A 19,176-nucleotide genomic window follows, 5' to 3' on the forward strand; every position below is an offset into this window, starting at 1 on the left:
ATGAGTTTTTTCCAAAGTACTGACCATTTATCTCTAGCCCACTGATCAAATTTTCAGTCTCCCCACCCCTTTTTTGTTTTGACTCCCTTTTTATGTCTATTTTTATCTCTGTAGTGTTGTATTTTCCAGCCAGTGTATTGTTTTAATACTAGCTATTTGGCTAATACGGCTGGTATATCCTTCCAGTCCCCTCAGTCCAAGTCCCTTCCCAGTCAGAAATCTTTGGAATTCTCATTCATGTTTTTCTTTGTATTTAGAATTTTTGACAAGATCCATTTTAAAAAAACTTCCTAGAGATTTTCATTAAATTCTGATAAATCAGTAAAATGTAAAAATGCCTGCTTTCTTCATCCTGTAAATTCTTTTTAGAAAGAAAATTTAACGACTGAGTAGTGTTCTTTTACCAGAACAGGATTGCCTTGAGTTTTTCCCCAACCACCATGTTTCATATTTGTTTTAATATATATTTTGTTCTTTAAATGAAAGTCAACTTTCCCTTTTTCATTTATCTATGTGATTTCCTTAATGAATCTTTTCCTTCCCTCACAGAGTGGGTTCAGATGGCTCCAACTCTATTTTCTAAATTTATTCCAAACATTCTCCCTCCGGCAGTGGAATCCGAACTTTCTGAATATGCTGCTCAAGATCAGAAACTTCAAAGAGAGCTTATACAGAATGGTTTCACAAGGCAAGTTTTTTTTTCCCCCCTTTGGTGACAGAATACGTTCATTTCCTTAGTCTGCTCCGGCATGGTGGGGAAGGGATGCCAAGGGCTCAGAACGCAGAGTTACTGTCCAGGAGCCAAAGTGCTGCTGCCTGGGGAAACAGTTAGCTCCTTGTTGGCACAGTTGTTGAAGCTGGGTTTTGAACTTGTGGAAGCTACTCTTCACTTCATGCATTTGGAAGAAGGGATTTCTCACTGGGTAGCCAATTAGGATGGACAACTTCCAAGCTCTCTTCTAACTTATTCATTAACTTTCAACATGTGGAAAGACACTGTAGAAAATTTATGATCGGTTATAATATACATTTATGACTACCAAAGAAGCTTTAAATCCTACAATTCAGATTTTTGTTTTCTCTAAAGTCCAGTTGTTTATTCTTAAAAAATACAGTATCTCCTTAAATGTATCCAGAAAAGTTACCTCTCTTGATTTTGATGTTTACATTTTGCTTGTTTTTCTTCCATTTTTGCAAGTCTTTATAATGGCCATACCCCAGAAAATCTTGCAAAGTACCTTTTTTCAATGAAAATAAATTAATGTAAAATTTTTGTGACTTCCTTGTGGGAAAACACTGAGTTAGACTGCCACATCATTTAAGGGAATAGTAATATCTTGTATTTTATAATCCTTACTCTTAGTACTTTTATGTGTCATCTTGTATTTGAATTCCTGGCATTAAAGAAGAAACTTGTGGTAAAAACGCATGGATTGTCTTTGTCATAGTTGTGTCCACAGATATTAGGTGGATGGACTTTTCTCTTTCATAGGTTCTAAGGTCAAACTAAATTTAAGAGAAACTAGCCTTGACCAGGATCACTGTTATTAAAGTTTCTGTTTCAACCCAGGTTAGGAAAGAAAGCAGGTAATTTTTTTCGTTGTTGCTGTTCTTTGTTAGTTCATGGATTGACTTTTATTCTCCTTTTTTTGTCCTGATGACATCTGTATTCATGTGGTAATGGGGGCACTGAGTAACCCATTGGTCGTTTACAGTCTTCCCTGGTACTTGCACTGTAGAGGCTCAGAGGAGCTGTGTGACTTGGCCAGGTAGACCTGACTTTCTTGTAGCTAGGGGAAGGAAGGGCCAGAGAGAAATGCTGGAATGTTTCTCTTTGATGTTGAGGGATGTGGTATTATTTCACATTAATTGTGTTTCTGGCAGAAATAGGGGTATTGTTTTTGTACACAGCATGACTGTTGAAGGCCATATTAATTTTACTCATGATTTAAAATAAAAATGATACAAAAAATATACAATGAGAAATTTGTCTACCCTCACCTGGTTTAGTAACTGTTACTATGTGGTTTCTTATAATTCCTTCCAGTGTTTTTTATATATAGATATAAGAAAACATAAAATGTCCATATTTTTATTAGTTTCTTTGAACATTTCATTGTGTGGGTGTATTAAATAGACTATCACTTATGTAATCAGTCCCCAGGAGTTGACCTCTGAATTATTTCTAGTCTTTTGAAGTTTTGGACAGTGCTGCAATGAAGAACCTAGTACATGTGTAGTTTTGTGCCTGTTACACATATACCTAGAAGGTAAATTCTTGCAAGTGGCACAGCTGGGTCAAGGGTAAATGCAATTGTAAATTTGGTTAGTGTTGCCAGTTGCCCTTCATAAGGGTTGTTATCCTTATGAATATCCTTACGTATATCTAACAGCAAAGTTTGAAAGTGCTTGTTCTTCATGGCCTTGCTTATATAGTATATTGCTAGACTTTTGAATTTTTGCCAGTCTAGCAGGTGAAAAAAAAGACTTAGAATTGGTTTAGTTTGTTTTTCTCTCATAAGTAAAGCTGAGCATGTTTTGTTTGCATTTTTCAGTTATGTCCTTAGCTTATTAAGTCATGCAGAAATGTTTTTGTTTTTCTGTGACTATACCAGATTTACAGCTTTTTTTGATTTAAGTATATAGTTTGAATTATAGTTAATAGTTTTTACTCAAATATTTTCAAATAAGTAGAAAATAATCAGTATAACTTGTTATTTTCCCCTACGCTTACAATAATTTTGAAGTTTTTAAAAATATTTTTAATTCATATTTTGAGTATTTTTAGATTTAGAGATGTTTGTTAATATCTTCTTAAAGATCAGTCTCCTGAAAACTGGTATTTATAAAGCAGTAAAGGAATATAGTTGTTTTGGAGTTATCTGAGCACCCTGAGTTCACCTTCCAGAACAGGATGTGGAACTGTTTAAACACGTCCAGAGACATTTCCCAAGTTTGAATCTGGAACAAGAGAAAAGGGTGTAGGAATGCTTCTGTGTAGTAGCTCTTGCATCACATTTGCTTGGGATAGATGGGTAACTAACTCTTTAGTATTAGAAGGATGAACTTGACACCATTTAGCTAAGGCCAGTGGGTCATGCTTAAGATTTTGGTGTTAAATTGGAATTTTTATTATTCTTAGTAGAATTCTTTGGTACAACTTCTGGTTGAAATTTAAACATTAAGCAATATTCCAAAAGGTAGTGAAATTAAAATGTTTTATTTTACAAACTTAATCGGACCATTTTATAATTATTAACACTTTATAGGCTGGGTGTGGTGGCTCTGATGCCAGCCACTTGGGAGACTGAGGCAGGAGAATCACAAATTCAAGGCTAGCCTCAGCAAATTAGTGAAACCCTGAACAACGTAGCGAGATCCTGTCTCAAAATAATAAAAGGGCTGGGAACTTGGCTCACTGGTAAAGCACCCCTGGAATCAGTCCCTCGTATCAAAAAATAAATTAATATTTTATTATATCTTTACTATAAGGATTAAACTCTGGTTCATAAATTCGGACAGGTTCTTAGTACAGAGTACAAAACTGACGTTTTGCACCCATTCTTGAGCTCATTGCAGGTCGCTGCTGCTGCTGAAAAGTCTGCTTCTGTTCTTATACAGAACAGAACCTTATACCTTCCACAATCTGTCCTATCAAACTTAATGTTTTCTTTAATCGTTATTTGGCTATGGTTGTTTTGGAAGAAATGGTGTCCACTGATAGAAAAAACATATTTAAAGAACACACTATCAATAAGAATTCTGTTACTGGTTATTCTGACATAAGCAATCATTTTGCAGTTCCAATGTTACAAACTGCTTTTTCATTTAAGATGATGTTCCACTTAAGTGATTAGGGTTCTTGAATAAGCAGCCCGCAGCTTTAATGTGACCATTGCAGAGGAAGTATTTGAAATGTCATGAATATTATGTGAATGTTATCAAATATATCTTCCTCTGCAGTTAGTGGACAGATTCTCATTTGAGTGGGAGTTTTTGTGGAAATATAGGGTATACTTATTTCATAGCTAGAACTAACATAAGCTCAAAGCACCAATTTTCTCTTTCTCTTCCCTGAATAATTGAATTGATTGGGGAGAAGCAGCAATTTGGTTTCTCTTATCAAAAAGATCCCATGAAGATAAGCTTATTTGGGAACCTATTTAAAATGCAGGCCCCAGCAGGAGCATCCTCATTCAGACCAACCTGTGGTCTCCTACAGAGAGTGTTCCAAGGAACTTGTAAAGGCAGACAAGATGTTCTTTCTAAGACAGTTACCCAGATTTCTGGAACAAAATAGAACCTTGTGAAGTTATTGCTGGTCTTTTAGCTGAGAGGGTCACCCCCCAATTTTGGCTTTTTGTTTAGTAGCAGGTTTCTTGTTTTGAGGACATCTTATAGTTATGAAGACTCATGGACATAGATAACATCTTTGGCATACATCACATTCAGATTCTTTCTTTCTACCTGCAACTGTTTTCACATCTGCATTTTTCTCCTGTTATTTGTGCATGTTTGGTTTTTATTTAACTATTGAGAGGTGATAATAAAAGTTGTATGTAGAAGTTAAGGTTCCATATATAAAATCATGCATCTTCTTTTTTAGTTAGCATTAACTTATTTATTTTTTTAAATATTTATTGAACGGTACTCTGATACCAGTGTAAATAACATTGTAAGTCACTGGACTGGCTTTGGCAAGGCGTTTAGGTTAGCAACACAAGGATTTAGAAAGGGGTGTGAAGGCAGACAGCTCAGAGATCTGCTGAAGGCTGGTTCATGCTAGCTGGATGTGCTCACAATTTTCCTTGAATTCCCTCTGGGGGTCAGGTGGTATGGTCTCTGCCAGCCATGAAGGCTCCTCATCCACCCCAGCAAGAGGTATCTGCTCTGACCTGAAACATAATCAGAGAAAGAAGGAGGAGACTTTGAATATTTTTAAGATTCTTTGAAATCTTCCATTACTGTGACCTTTCAGAGTAAGCGGTGGCTGTGGCTTAGTGGTAAGAATATTTAGGCTTCATTGTTTGGGCCATGCTCAAGCTAGCATTTAATAGGCCATCTGTGAGATTACGAATTATTCACTAATTTGTTTTTTTTTTTTTCTTTTTTTTTTTATTGTAAACAAATGGGATACATGTTGTTTCTCTGTACATGGCGTAAAGGCATACCATTTGTGTAATCATAAATTTATGTACAGTAATGTTGTTTGATTCATTCTGTTATTTTTCCCTTCCCCCCACCCCTCCCACCCCTCTTTACCCTCTATACAGTACTTTCTTCCTCCATACTTGCCCCCCCTCCCTAACCCTAACTCTAACCCTAACATTAACCCTTCCCTCCCCCCCTTTATGTGTCATCCTCCACTTATTAGCGATATCATTCGTCCTTTGGCTTTTTGAGATTGGCTTATCTCACTTAGCATGATATTCTCCAATTTCATCCATTTGCCTGCAAATGCCATAATTTTGTCATTCTTTATGGCTGAGTAATATTCCATTGTGTATATATACCACAGTTTCTTTATCCACTCATCAATTGAAGGGCATCTAGGTTGGCTCCATAGTCTGGCTATTGTGAATTGAGCAGCTATGAACATTGATGTGGCTGTATCTCTGTAGTATGCTGATTTTAAGTCCTTTGGGTATAGGCCAAGGAGTGGGATAGCTGGGTCATATGGAGGGTCCATTCCAAGTTTTCTAAGGAATCTCCACACTGCTTTCCAGAGTGGCTGCACTCATTTGCAGCCCCACCAGCAATGTATGAGTGTACCTTTCTCCCCACATCCTCGCCAACACCTGTTGCTTGTATTTTTGATAATCGCCATTCTAATTGGGGTGAGATGGAATCTTAGGGTGGTTTTGATTTGCATTTCTCTTATTACTAGAGATGTTGAACATTTTTTCATATGTTTATTGATTGCTTGTAGATCTTCTTCTGTGAAGTGTCTATTCATTTCCTTAGCCCATTTGTCGATTGGATTCACTAATTTGTTAGTTCAACAAATATTAAGTGTCTCTGTGTGCTATAACTTTTCTAGGTACTGGGGTGTACAAGACAGGCAAAGCACCAGCTTTTATGGAACTTTTGCTCTAATGTTGGAGACAAATAAGAAACATAAAAATACAAGTGTCGTCAAGTACTAATAAGTGCTGTGGAGAAAATTAAACAGAGAATGAGGTGGTGTGAGGGGCTATTCCAGCTGACCTAATGGGAATGTCCTCTGAATGTTGGAGCTGGGCAGAGATGAGACAGCGGGTGACGGCGTGAGGGGGGAGTTGCAGACAGAGAAACTCCTAAATACAAAAGTGTCGACGTGTCCAAAGGAACAGAGAGGGAACCAGGGTGGCTGTAAACAGGGGTGGAAAGTGGTGGAAAATGAGGTTGGAGAGAGAGGCAGGAGCCATGTCACCGGGCTGGGAACAATAATTGGAATTGATTTTTTAACAGTAATGGGAAGCCATAAAGGGCTTTAGTTAAAGGTGTGAACTAATCTGGTTTTACATAAGATCAGTGTGGCTTTTGTCTAGACTTAAGGCTCTTGCAGAAGCATAGGAGAGAGATGATAGTGGCTTGGACTGAGGCTGTAGCGGTGGACTTGGTGAGCAGAGCTTGACTCAGGATTGTGTTTGGAGCAGAATTCCCCAGGGTGAAGGGAAGAGAGAATCAGGGATGACCTAGAAGGTTGGCCTGAGTAATCGGGATGGCTGGTGGTGTCCCTGAGATGGAAGACTGAGGAAGGTGTGGGGATGGAGTGCAGTCAGCACTGTTTTCTGGCCATAATAAACTTAGAATGCGTAGATAATGGTGATGAGGCAGTTGGGCTTACAAACGCAAAGCATATAGAGGGAGATTGTTTTAGTCAGCTTTTTCACTGCTGTGACTAAAAGACCTGACCAGAACAATTGTAGAGAAGGAAGACTGTATTCAGGAGCTCACAGTTTCAGAGGTCCCAGTCTATAGACAGCCAGTTCTAATCCTTAGGGCTCAAGGTGAGGCAGGACATCATGGCAGAAAAGTGTGGCGGAGGGAAGCAACTCACATGATGATCTAGAAGTAGAGAGGGAGGCTCCACTCTCCAGATACAAAATATATATCCCAAAGGTACACCCCCCAGTTACCCACCTCCTCCAGCCACGCCCTGCCGACCTTCAGTTACCACTCGGTTAATCCCATAGGGGGATTAATTCACCCACCCATTGGTCATTTCTCCTCTAAGTGTTCTCGAATTGTCTCTCACATGAGCTTTTGAGAGATACCTCACATCCAAACAGTAACATAGATCAGTGCTTTATATTAAATCTGGAAGCCACTGGCTTGTGGAAATTTAAAGTCACGGGGTTCTGAGAGTTTTTAAAGGCTTTAGGAGTTTTTGGTTTTTATTTTATATTTGAATTTTTTTTAATTTCATATTTGAAATTTGCCTTAGTAAATGCAGGTCGCTTGGGAGGTTGATAGCAGAACCCAAATTTGCCTTCAAAGACATATTTTAATCTAAACCTATTTCTAGAACTCGATGTAAACCATGCTTTTAGATGATTCTTCATTTAATAACTTTTTGTATTTAAAAGACTGCACCCATTAGCTAAGAATATCCAGGTTATAATTCAGCTTATGTTTAATGTCTATAACAGGATTAGAATTGAAATGTTTGCTGTACTTCCACTAAAAATTGTGCTGACTCATTTCTTCTGTTGGGATGTGTAAAGAAATGGGTCAGGTCTGCTGATTGCCTTCTCTTTCCTTTCTCCAGAGGTGACCAGTCCCGGAAGAGAGCTGGGGATGAGTTGGCTTACAGTAAGTTCCTTCCCTTTTTGGGTGGTCTTGTGCTAGGACAGCCAGTGGGGGGTACCAACACAGTGAGTGTGTCCTGCCCCTGGTGTTCCTGATGGTGCTCACTAAGGTGTCATGTGTGACCAGGGTCAGGCTGTTGAGGCAGCTTCCAGGAGGCCACTGGATTCCTTAGTGTCTGCACGGATGGGGCAATGACCCAGAGTCAGTTTCTGATGATCTTGGCCCCTTTTGACTTCACTCAGAACCCCTGATTTTATGGGGCTCTTTTTATAAGTCTTCTTGTGGGAGAGGAGTTAAGACATAAGACATGCACGTTGAAAATCAGACTCCTGCCATCCTGGGACCATGTCTGCTCTTCATGCCTTTTCCTGTTCTGACCTTTTTTCAGACAGCTCATCTGCATGTGCAAGTTCCAGGGGGTACAGATAGTGAATGTGTTGAATGTACTTTCCTCCCGAGGAGAGAACACACTGGAGCTGCAGAGACTGTGTTCTGAGCACAGCGGGGCCTGCGACACTCAGGAGCTCTGTCACAAGGCTGTTCTTGGGAGAGAATGCCGGACTTCTTACTTTGGTTTGTAATTTAAAAAAAAAAAAAAAACAAAAACTAACAAGAAACAAAAACATGAAAACAGTTGCTGCTAGACTTGGGGGTGATTTTGAAACGGGACAATCTTTTAGTGAGTTTATCTACAGATTCTATGAGGAACAAGCTTCTGGGAAATTGACCATTGCTGAGTGAAATCTGACAGCCAAAATCAGCAGCTTCCTCCAAAAATAAAAGGGCAGAAGAACCTTTTTTTTTTTTTTTTTTTTTTTTAAAGCACTTGTTTTGTTCCTTTGTGGACTTTGGACCTAACAGCATCTTGGTTTTACATGTCAGGATATCTTTTGCTTTATACCCAAGCAGATGGTTACAATACAGTATTTTTCACCCTAATCCAAATAGCCCCTTTAAAAACAAGAGTCAGTCTTTGTTTAGTATTAGGAAGTCTTGTTCAAGGAGAATGCTAATAACTACTTTCATTAGAATCTTTCCTTCATCAGTTCACAACTTTTTTCTACTCTGTGCCTTGAGCTTTGTGCACTTTGCAGCTGTGTGACAGTGTTGTCAAACTCACAGATACTTCCTGGAGAAGGTGATGGTATTCCATACCAACCCGCTGATATGGGGGGTGACTTACAGCAGGATGCTGATTGCGTGGGAGAGTGGAAGCGTGTTGCGCATTGGTCAGATGGCCCCTGCTGCACCAGGCCAGTTCATGTTCTTGTGGGGACCAACTCCTGTAGAGCATTTCCATTCCTGCTATCACCTCACCTGATGCACCAGCCGTTCTAGTGTGGGCAGAGCCCTAGTTCAGGGGTGGGCAGCCCTGTAGCACTGATGTCCTGCCCCCTTTTAATACTGTGGAGAATGTCCAACAGCAAAAAATGCTTCCTGTGACATTCTGGGAAGTGATTCAGTTATTAAAACCAAATATAATCCATGGTGTGGGGTTCCTGATCCATTTCATTTTAATGGGTGATAAGTACTTAAAAATGGTAGAGTTTGTGCTCTGCATCCTTTAAATATTATATTTGACATTTGAGCACAGTAGGGAAGAAATTCTGCTCTTTCGAGGTTCCCTTCCAGCTGTAGCAAAGCCATATCTTCTGTTTCACCACACCTACAGTGCTGTTTAGTTCTGCATAAAAGTCTCTGTAGCTAATTCTGGTTGGTTTTGAAAGTCAAAGAAAAATAGTGTGGCAAGGGGAGAATATTTTTCCATTCATTTTTTTCTTAAATGTAGATTGAACGTATACTTCCCTTTCTTGGGCCTTGTCAGACTAGTAATACTCATGCTGATCTCTTCAGAGAACTTGGCAAGGAAAGAAGACACACCTGATCTACAAGTTTTCAGTAGAGCTGCCTCTGCCAGTTCAGTGTGTCTTTTTTTTGGGAGTGTGATGGGTGGAAAAGCTAAAAGGTGGGATATTAGGAGAAAGTTATGTCTTCTGACAGAAGTCCTTGATTTGTAAAATTATTCTGCAGAGGAGTAAAATTAAGTGAAGTTTTTCAGATATATTTTTAAGTACTTATCATCCAGAATTGGTGGATTTTGTGGAATGCTTTAACTGGATTCATTTCACTCTGAGCATCTTGGATTGTATTGATGAATACTGAATTACTGTAAGAACATATACAGGCTCTCACCATGACCTGTATAGTTTGATTTGCTACACCAGTAATATTCTAGTGTCAAGGAAGAATTTCATTTTATCATGAAGCCCAAATTTTACTTTTCTCATTGGAGTGCTTTCTGTAGGCTTATAAATACACCTGAAACTGAAGTCTCTCCTGAGTGGCTTTAATGATATTTCTGAAAAGAATAAAATTGGAGCATTTCTTTAAACATGGGTGAATTCTTCAGTATCCTGATAATATTAATCAAGTGCTTTTTTTCTGAGAGAGAGCATTCATTTTTGGCCAAGAACAGAACTTTCCCTTTGAAAGCAATGTATTATGATGTGAATTGGCATTAAAATCTTTGGATGTTTTGCATTATAAGTTAATGAAGAAATACTTTCTTTTTATTGTTGTGTATTTGTTAAAAAGTAGGTGAAAGAAAGTCTGCAGAATTTAGTTTCTCTAAATTTTGCACAATGACTCTAGCCAGCTGTGGGTTAAGGTTTGGTACCACAAAGCCATTATTAAAAGGCATACAGAAAGGATGTGCACATTTTCCCAGGCATGTGTCCTGGTGGTGAATGCATCTTAGACCCTTGAAGTATGTTGCAGCGTGAAAATCCATTTTTTTAAGTTTGAAAGTGACCTTGCTTATTAATTGAAATTCTTGACAGGTTTTTTAGTTTGCAACATGAGAGGAAATAAAACTTGTCCCCCTACCATTTTTGTATTGAGAGTATGGTTTGCCAGGAAGTATTGTCCTCTCATGTTTTCTTGTATTCTTCTTGTTAGCAATAGTATAGTTTTTCCACCCCAGCTAAATACTGGCTTTTTGTAGCAAATCATTGAAAACCCAAATCATTGAAGATAGAATATTATACAAGCTGGTTGATTGTCTGGGTTAGACAACACATACAGTTGATTTGGCTAAACTGACTAGTATGTATGTGCAGCCTAAAACTAGATCCTTAACAAGAAAGCTGGGTCAGTCATATTGAATTAATGACATGTAAAAGTAGTGAATGATAATTGTTTGGAGAGATGGTACATATTTTAAAGGTTAGCCTTAAGCCTCAGTAACAGTGTCCTATCTCTTGACTTCTGTTGTCACTGCTGCACCGTAACCCGACAGGAATTACTGCTTCGTTTTCTTTGGGATAGAAAGCAAAACCTGGTGTCGTGACTCTCATCCCAATAGTTCCTAGGAAGAATCAGTGAAAAGAAGCACCAGCCTGTTGTATGACTGCTGCTTTATAACTTTCATGACAAAGTCACATTTTTTTCCTGTACTTGTTACAAAATTGTATCAGTTTCCCTTCCTTTAGTGAGGATGGAATTTGTGGGTGGGTGGGATTGCAAAGGGATGGATGCCCATGGCCAGGAATGCTGCACACGTCTCCAGTGCTCAGACCTGTCGAGCAGCCACTCCCCTGCTGCATGCCACGCATCTGTCAGGTTGCAAATTTGCACACATAAATAATTCCTCAGGAAGAGTTTGCACATGTATCACCTCGCAATATTCTGTACTGACCAAACAAGGAATTTGAAGGTTTTCAGCACAAAAGGGTAACTTCAGCATGGTCTGTACACCTACTGGCAAAGGTAATGGTGATCTGGCAAACCCAATTGGTTTCTGCAGTTATAAAGTGAGCAGGAGCTTTTGTACCATAGTATTTAAATATTCCTCTTGAATCTCCCTGTATACAGTAAATAACCCTTCCAAATTTTGTCTTCTTATTGAGACAGCCTGTGTTTTTTTCTCCCCCCCCCTTTCTTATAGCAGTTAATTATTTCTGTGATTGTTAAGTAAGAGGCATTGCCCTTGAGTTAAAATTCACTTGTTTAATAAGCAGCTATTATTAAACTAACTGAGCGTTGTTTTATGGATATACACTAATCTGAGATACTGAAAAATTTACAATTAAAAAGAAAAAGAAAAAAGCCTGCATTAGCTATCCAGCCATTGTTTGGATGTTTTGAGTTGATTTTTTGTGTGTGTCATTGAACTTTTAGCTTGGGATATTATGTTTACTTTAATCCAAGTCTAGACCTCTTAAGGGAACTTTGAAATTCAAAGTCAGAAAGAATCCTTTGACACCTGTAAGAGGTTTAGAAGACCTTTTTGGGTGTGGTTACTGTTTTTCAATAAGTTTGTGTGAGATGAAGTTCATTTTTTTCAGAAGTTAGAATGATGGAGGTCATAGGAGTTGGTGGAGAAATAGCTTTCCCAATACTTTTCATTACCCTGTTGAAATTGGCCTGAGTTTATGGCGACCAGGATATATGAAAGGAGCTCCATTCTTCCCAAGGGAAATGATTCCTCTTCTGTCCCCAGTATTGATTAACTAGTCCCTGGCACCTCCACTCTCCAAAGCCCTAGTTTGAACCTCTCTCCAGAGCAGAGTGGCATAGTGCAGGTGCTGTTTCTGCTTATGCTGGTGGGGCGGCTGGGGGAGAATTCAAGAAAATGCTAATCATAGATCCATTCTTACAGGACCCCGGTATATATTGCACCTCTGCTAGTTGGAAATTGTCTTCCTTTCAGGTTGGACTACATTGTTTAGAAAAATGTTAATGGATTACAAATTTGGAAAATTTATAGGATGACCCTGGGGCTGAGAATTCTGTGGTTTGGAAAAAATAAATATTTTGTATTGATTCTCACATGTCATTTCAGTGTTGTGACTATGTACTAATGCAATAAGTCTGTGGATGTTCTCTTAGAAGAGGGCAGTTTACTCACCCTCATGAACCCTATTTGTCGATATTACAACCATGCAATTCAGGTGAAGTTATTCAGATGTGAAGTTGTGGGGAGCTGTGACCAGAATCAGGAATGCTTCTGTGTAATTTGGGGATGAAATGCAGGCAAAAGATTTTGCCACCCGCCCCAGCAGCCAGGGCAAGGTTGTGGCAGTGAAGTCTCATCCTTGGCAGTCCTGTCAGAAGGCATGACCAGGCAAGAGCAGGTGTTGTGCACATGAACTCATTCATTAGTCCAAGAAAAAACAAAATGGAATGGAATACTTAACTGACCTGGGATACAAAGTCATTGACTTTGGCTTTGAGTTTTAACCCTTGGTGGATTTTGAGTCACTCCTTCTGTATTAGGGTATATACTATCACTCTAAAACATTGTGGTTAATGAAATAAATCTTGTACAGATATCCTTGGCCTTGTTATGTTATGTTATAAATCTTGTACAGGGCAGATGTCCCTGGCCTTGATACCTGGTTCACTTGAACTTTGTTATAATATCGACATTTGATCTTTGCTTACAAAACAAAAACAGTCTGGTGCAGAGGTCAGGACTGACACTCACCCTGCTCATGTTGTTGCCACAGTTACTCAGCCTGCAGAGTGAGTGTCAGTCCTGACTCCTTCTGAACCAGTGATAGAAATTCTGTGTGAGTGTGTGTGTGTGTGTGGGGGGGGGGGGGGGGTTCTGTAGACATATAGAACACATGTGGAGGTATATGTATAGTATGTCTTTTTTCAAACACTTTCTTTTGTAGACCTTGATTCAGAGCTCTCTGGCTTGGGAATTTTTGTGTGGATTGTACCATGATTCTGTGTGATGCTTTCTGTTTTCCTGCTGTGAAATTAGTAGTAATCCCTAGTAGTAGTTTTTTTAGCCTGACTTCACAGTTGTAGTTTTTCTTGCTGTCTCTTTAGAAGTGTCTTTTCCTGCAGTGTTATAAGAACGCCAATTCTCACCACCACCAACTCCCCCCAGCTTTTCATATAAGCCCTGTTGTGATAGTATCTTATGTTTTGGTTACCAGATACAGCAGGTTTCAGTGGCTTTTTCTTTCTTTGCATTGGAATTGCCTGACAGCTACCTTTGATTTCCTTCCAGCCAATAGGGTGCTATTTAAGCACTCATTTTTTTTTTTTTAGCAGATTCTTTTTTTTTTTTTTGTTACTGAGTATAAATCTTTTCTGCTAGAATCATGCTAGAATCCACTCTGTATTTATTTCTTCTATTAGCCTTTTTTTCTCAGTAATCCAAAATTCTAAAATCATGAGTTTTAAAAAGCATGATAATAGAAAATCACACAGAATCTGAGAGCAGACGTTTGTCCCAGCTTAACTAGCTTTGTGTTCTTGGGTAGGTTATTATTTTGAATCTTCATTTCCCTATATTAATGTTAAGTCCTCACCTCCCCAAATTGCTAGTGATAGCCTGAAGAGTATAGCAATTTAAAACTGCCTACTAACTGAAGTGTTTAATAAGATACCTCAAAATGGATGCAACTATAAGAAGTGGCTGAAGCTACCAACACAGTGGGGGTCAGCACATTGCCCTCAGCAGCTAACAGATGGTGCAGAAGACCCAGTGAGTAAGATTATGGAAGGAAACAGAAGACCACATAGCACAGCTAATAAACTTGAACAGTTGGGGTGTGTGTGGGTGTGTGGGTGAATGTGTGTATATAAAAAACATTGTACCCTTCAATAGGAAGCCTGTTTATGAACCCAAGTCTAATAGTGTACAGTAATGTATAACAATTGGTGACCAAATTGGATTTATCTCAGGAATGCAAGATTGGTTAATATTAGAAAATCAATGTGGCTGTTAATTTAATAGATTAGAGATGTATGATCAAACCAGGCATGAGTGACACATGTCTCTAACCCTAGCGACTCAGGAGGCTGAGACAGAAGGATCCCAAGTTCAAGACCAACCTCAGCAATTTAGTAAGGCCCTCAGCAACTTAGCCAGACCCTATCTCAAAAATGTTGGGGGTGTAGCTTAATGGTGAAACACCCCTGAGTTTGTCTCCAGTGACACCACCAAAAAAAAAAAAAAAAAATTGTGAGATCAGATTGTTTATGAAAATCTAAAGAATGTACAGGCAGCCAAGCGTGGTATTGCATACCTAGAATTCCCAGTGACTCAGGGATTGTGATTCAAGGGTAGCCTCAGCAATTTAGCAAGACCCGGTTTCAAAATTAGAGAGAAAAAGGACTGGGGATATAACTAAATGGTAAAGTGCTCCTGGGTTCTTGTCCAGTAACCAAAGAAAACCAAAAAACAATTCTACAAGGCAAATAGAAGAGTTAAGGGTTTATCAGGATTATAGTTATTTTTAATTTAAAAAATACTGAATGCTGCTAAGTAGATAAAATTTTTTTGTTAAAAATGCAGTCTGCTTCTAAGTAAATAACAAAGTTTCTTATTAAAAACATTGCTTATGAATGCTTCTAAGCAAGTGGAATTTTGTTTTACCTTGAAAAAGCTTATCGGGGTTTCTGGGACAAAACCAGTATGCAAATGTCAATTTCATTTTCAGGTACCAGGTACAAATGTGATGGTTTTAAAAATTTTAAGACATAAGTACAACTCATAGGAGGAACAAAAAAATATAAAGTACCTAAGCATATATCTTAAGTATATGGTGTTTAATGAGGGGACAATTTAAGTAAGGATGAGAAGACTTGATTTTACCAAGATCCCAATTCTTTCTCTAAATGGGCTAATAGATTCAGTGTAGTTCAATAAAACCCCCCATGATCTTCATTGTGAAACTTGACAAAATCAATTTTAAATTTTAATGAAAGAACAAAGGGCCAACCATACTCAAGATGTTCCTAAGAAAGAATGAAGTGTAAGGGAAATTAGCACTATAGGAATATAAAACAGTACATAAAGTGCAGTGATTGAAAGAAACAGTGACTTAGGGGTAGGGAAGGATTCCTACACAAGATGGCGTGAGCCTCAGTGAGTAGAAAGAATTTGGCTACATTGATGTGAATAGTCTTGTTTACCAGACAGGCCACAGAGTAAAAAACTGTATATAAATCCCTGTTAAAGAGCACCTGGATGTGCATCCATATTGAGAATACCCAAGAGAAATGGAACTAAGCAGGCAGGAATTTCAAGGAAGATGCAGAAGTGGCTTATAAACATGAAAAGATGTTCAGCCTTATTTAATCTTCAGGAAACAAAATCATAATATCATTTTCTAGCCATCCGATTGGTAGAAATTATAAAACGTCAGAAAATACCAACATTTGGAGAGATTTTGGCAACAGTGACCACCTTCTGCTACTGATAGCATGGAAATTGGGAAATTGTCCCGTTAGGAACAGTGCAGCCTGGTGAAGTTGCAGGGCGCATCTGATAGCCCGCTCTATGTTTCAGAACCCATGCACGTGTGTGTTGGAGATGTGTAGGAGCGCCCACGGGAGCAACTGTCAGTGTTCACTGAGCTCTGCTGGGGGCATAGGTCACGGTAAAGCGCTTGCCGGGCATGTGCAGGGCCCTGCGTTCCATCCCCAGCACCACAAAAGAAGGAAAGGAAAAAGCTAGTGCGCGCCTGCAGTACAGTGGGTGAAACGGTCTCTGTGCAGTGGAGTTCTGTGGAGCAGGAGAGCGTCAGACAGCTGTGAGGGAAGCAAATTCAAGGAGAGCCAGCACGGCCATTAACAATGTTCAAAATCAGAAAACAGTGTCACTTCGGGACTCATACATACTTAGTAAAACCACCAGGGAAACGACAACATTCAGAGTCATGATTTCAGTGGAGGGGCAGCAGAGGGAATGAATGCAAAGAGCCCAGATGCTTATAAGCATTTGATAATATTTGACCCTTGTAAGCATGTCAGTTCCCTTTGAGTTACTGTACAAATTCAGTACGAAGCCAACCCAGATTAAAAGACATTTTTAGTGTAATTTAAAAACTTACATAGAAGTATAAACATGAAAATAGGAAGCTCTTCCTTGAAAGATGAAAAAAATAGAAGGAACTTGCTGTACCAAACATCCCATTTTTTAAAAGCACAATTAAAATGGTTACACTGGTGTAAACACAGCAAGTTAATGGAAAATTTTTAAAAATAGAAATGAACTCAATCTGAAGAATTTAGAGTACATTAAAGATAGCTTTTAAAAATTCTGGCCATAATGGATTATTCCATGAAAGGTGCTGGTGTTGCTGGAGAAAATTAAAAGGATTATAAAAAAATGGAAAACCGTACAGTTCTTTGTTGGGGTTAGAGAAGTTCGTTCTAAGAACTCCAGCATGGTGTAAGACACGACCCTGTGCAATCACCTGCCTTTGAGCTCCGGGAGCACTTGCCCCAGCGGGGTTGTGTGTGTGTGTGTAGGCACATGTGTGTTTAAAATGTTTTAATTTGAATATATGCTCTTACACTAATTCACAGAAGAAATAGAGCATTTCAAAAATGAAGTAAAGGCGTTTTAGAATATTAGTATTTTTGTTTTTAAACCTGCTTTTTTAAGTTTTTTCTTTTGTTGAGAGCCATCTGATTATAAAATATGCTCTGTTTTTGAAATTCCTAGTTTTAACACTATGAAAGCACCTCGAGTTCTGATTGGTCCTAAGGTGGCAATTGCAACTCAAAAGGCCACCTTCATTGATATTTGGATTTCTAGATGACTGTGCTTACTACAAGACTTTTTCTATTCCATCTGTCAGTTTTACAAAGATGTAGAAATCTTTACGATTTCCATCTTACCCTGTGTCAGTAACTGTTCTTGGTGAATAATTAGCAGAGTTGCATTTTTACTCTTGGTAATCACTGGGTTGAAAACCTATTGAAACATTTATCTGGATTTCATTTTCTAGGTTAGTTCTCTTTTTTAAGGGGGACAGTTTTGGGCAGAATATTATAAAGCTGAATACACGTGTAACCAACAGTTCACAGTTCCTCCTAACATTTGTTTTGGAAAAGAGATTTTTTTTCTTATTAATAGTTGTTATCTTTATCTTGAAGGTTCACATAAAACCTGTTGATTTTTTTAAAATACTTTCTGGACTGTATATTACACACTTATCATCACCAGAAAACTTGGCAAAATGTAGCTTTTTGATTTTTTTTTTTTTTTAAATCTGTAAAAACCTGGATAGAGCATCTTTAGGTTGACAGTATTTTTGAGAACGTTGCTGTGAGATAGCAGCGTGTGTCTTAGAGGGTTACATTTTCTTGTCTCATGAACTGCCAGCGTGCTCTTCGGTAAGATGGTGAAGTCTTGCAAGTTCAGGACACAGGGACTACAGCATTCTGGAGGGGAACCATGCCCATCAGTCCCTCTCTGCTGGAGCTCTTCCAGTCCTGAGAGGATCCCTCACCTGCCTGGGTCCCCTGGCTGCTCAGCACGGGATCTGAGAGTGTATTCCGTGTTGGTAAAGCTGCTTTACTCCTAAAAATGTGTAGCTTCTCGTTTCTTCCTCTGGCTCAGTGAGTCATCTTGTTTACTGCAGAGACCATTGACTTAAACAGTGTGGGAGATTGATCACCTTGGAAGCCCCAAGATTGGACGGCTCCAGGGTTTACAGCAGCCATGGCATCATTGAAAACATGTTTCTTTCAGCTCTCTGCCTGGCCAGCTTGTCTTGGTCCTCGTGTCGCTTCCCTCTGGGCCTTCACCTACCTGCTCGTTTGTCAGACCAGTTGAAGAAGAGGGCCACTCCTGCCCAGCGACTCCTCAGGAGCAGTAAAACTGCCCAGACACCCACTACTCTTCCCTTTCCACTTGGGGAAGTTAGGAGTATGTGAACATCCCCAAAGTAGTAACTGTGGAGGAGAATGGGGCGGTTTGTTTTGAGATGATTTAAATGTTTATCTGAAAATCAAGGGTCTGAGCTTAACCTGGCATGTGAACTCAGCTGTGTTTTGTGAACAGTGCTGTCTCGCCAACTTTGACAGTATGTTTTGGCTTCTAGTCAGAGACTGGAGAATTGAACTGACATTAGCATAGCTTCAGCCAAAATGTCCTCACAGCCATCCAGGTGAAGCTTGGAAGAGGGTCATTTGACGTCCTAGTCAGCTGATTGCCCTGCAGCTGGGTGTCTTCCTTGGTGTACTGAAAACCATGCTCAGTCAGGATAATTATGGCAAGTGAGGAATTGCTTCCAAACTGTCAGAGTGGCAAGGAGAAGATGAAAGGCACCGGATCCCTCTGCTGAGGCAGGGAATGAGGTGAGAAGCAGGAAGCAGGCATGAGGACTCTCTCCTGAGAGGGCCCAGCCTGTTGGGTCAGGTCCTTAGGAGGAACGATGGGCAGGTTCTCTGGGAAGATTGGATCAGACTGCTGCTCACATCAGGCCCTGGCCACGTAGAGCTGAGCAGGCCACCTGGGGCCAGGGCAGAGCTGGGACTTCAACCAGGACTCCTGGGTGGCAGCACACTGCAGTGCAAGAATGTCAGCCTCAGGCTCGGGGCCAGCGAGCACCACTGTGTGTGCCC

General features: G+C 39.4%; 1 protein-coding gene across 3 annotated transcripts in view; it reads left to right on the forward strand.

The window, feature by feature from the left end:
* Nucleotides 1-15,002, forward strand: part of CACUL1 (CDK2 associated cullin domain 1) — a 68,022-nt gene extending 53,020 nt beyond the window's left edge. The window contains exons 7-9 of one of the 3 annotated variants that reach the window (XM_079137166.1): nucleotides 613-688; nucleotides 7,754-7,797; nucleotides 8,183-15,002. In XM_079137166.1, the coding sequence (XP_078993292.1) occupies nucleotides 613-688; nucleotides 7,754-7,797; nucleotides 8,183-8,223 (161 nt within the window). In that variant the 3' untranslated portion in view covers nucleotides 8,224-15,002. Of the gene's footprint in view, nucleotides 1-549; nucleotides 689-7,753; nucleotides 7,798-8,182 lie in introns of all 3 variants that reach the window. The other 2 variants (XM_079137165.1, XM_079137167.1) reach the window with 2 other exon arrangements.
* The last annotated feature ends 4,174 nt before the right edge of the window (nucleotides 15,003-19,176 follow it).

The sequence above is a fragment of the Sciurus vulgaris genome (assembly GCF_902686455.1).
Source record: "Sciurus vulgaris genome assembly, chromosome: 4".
Taxonomy (NCBI): domain Eukaryota; kingdom Metazoa; phylum Chordata; class Mammalia; order Rodentia; family Sciuridae; genus Sciurus; species Sciurus vulgaris.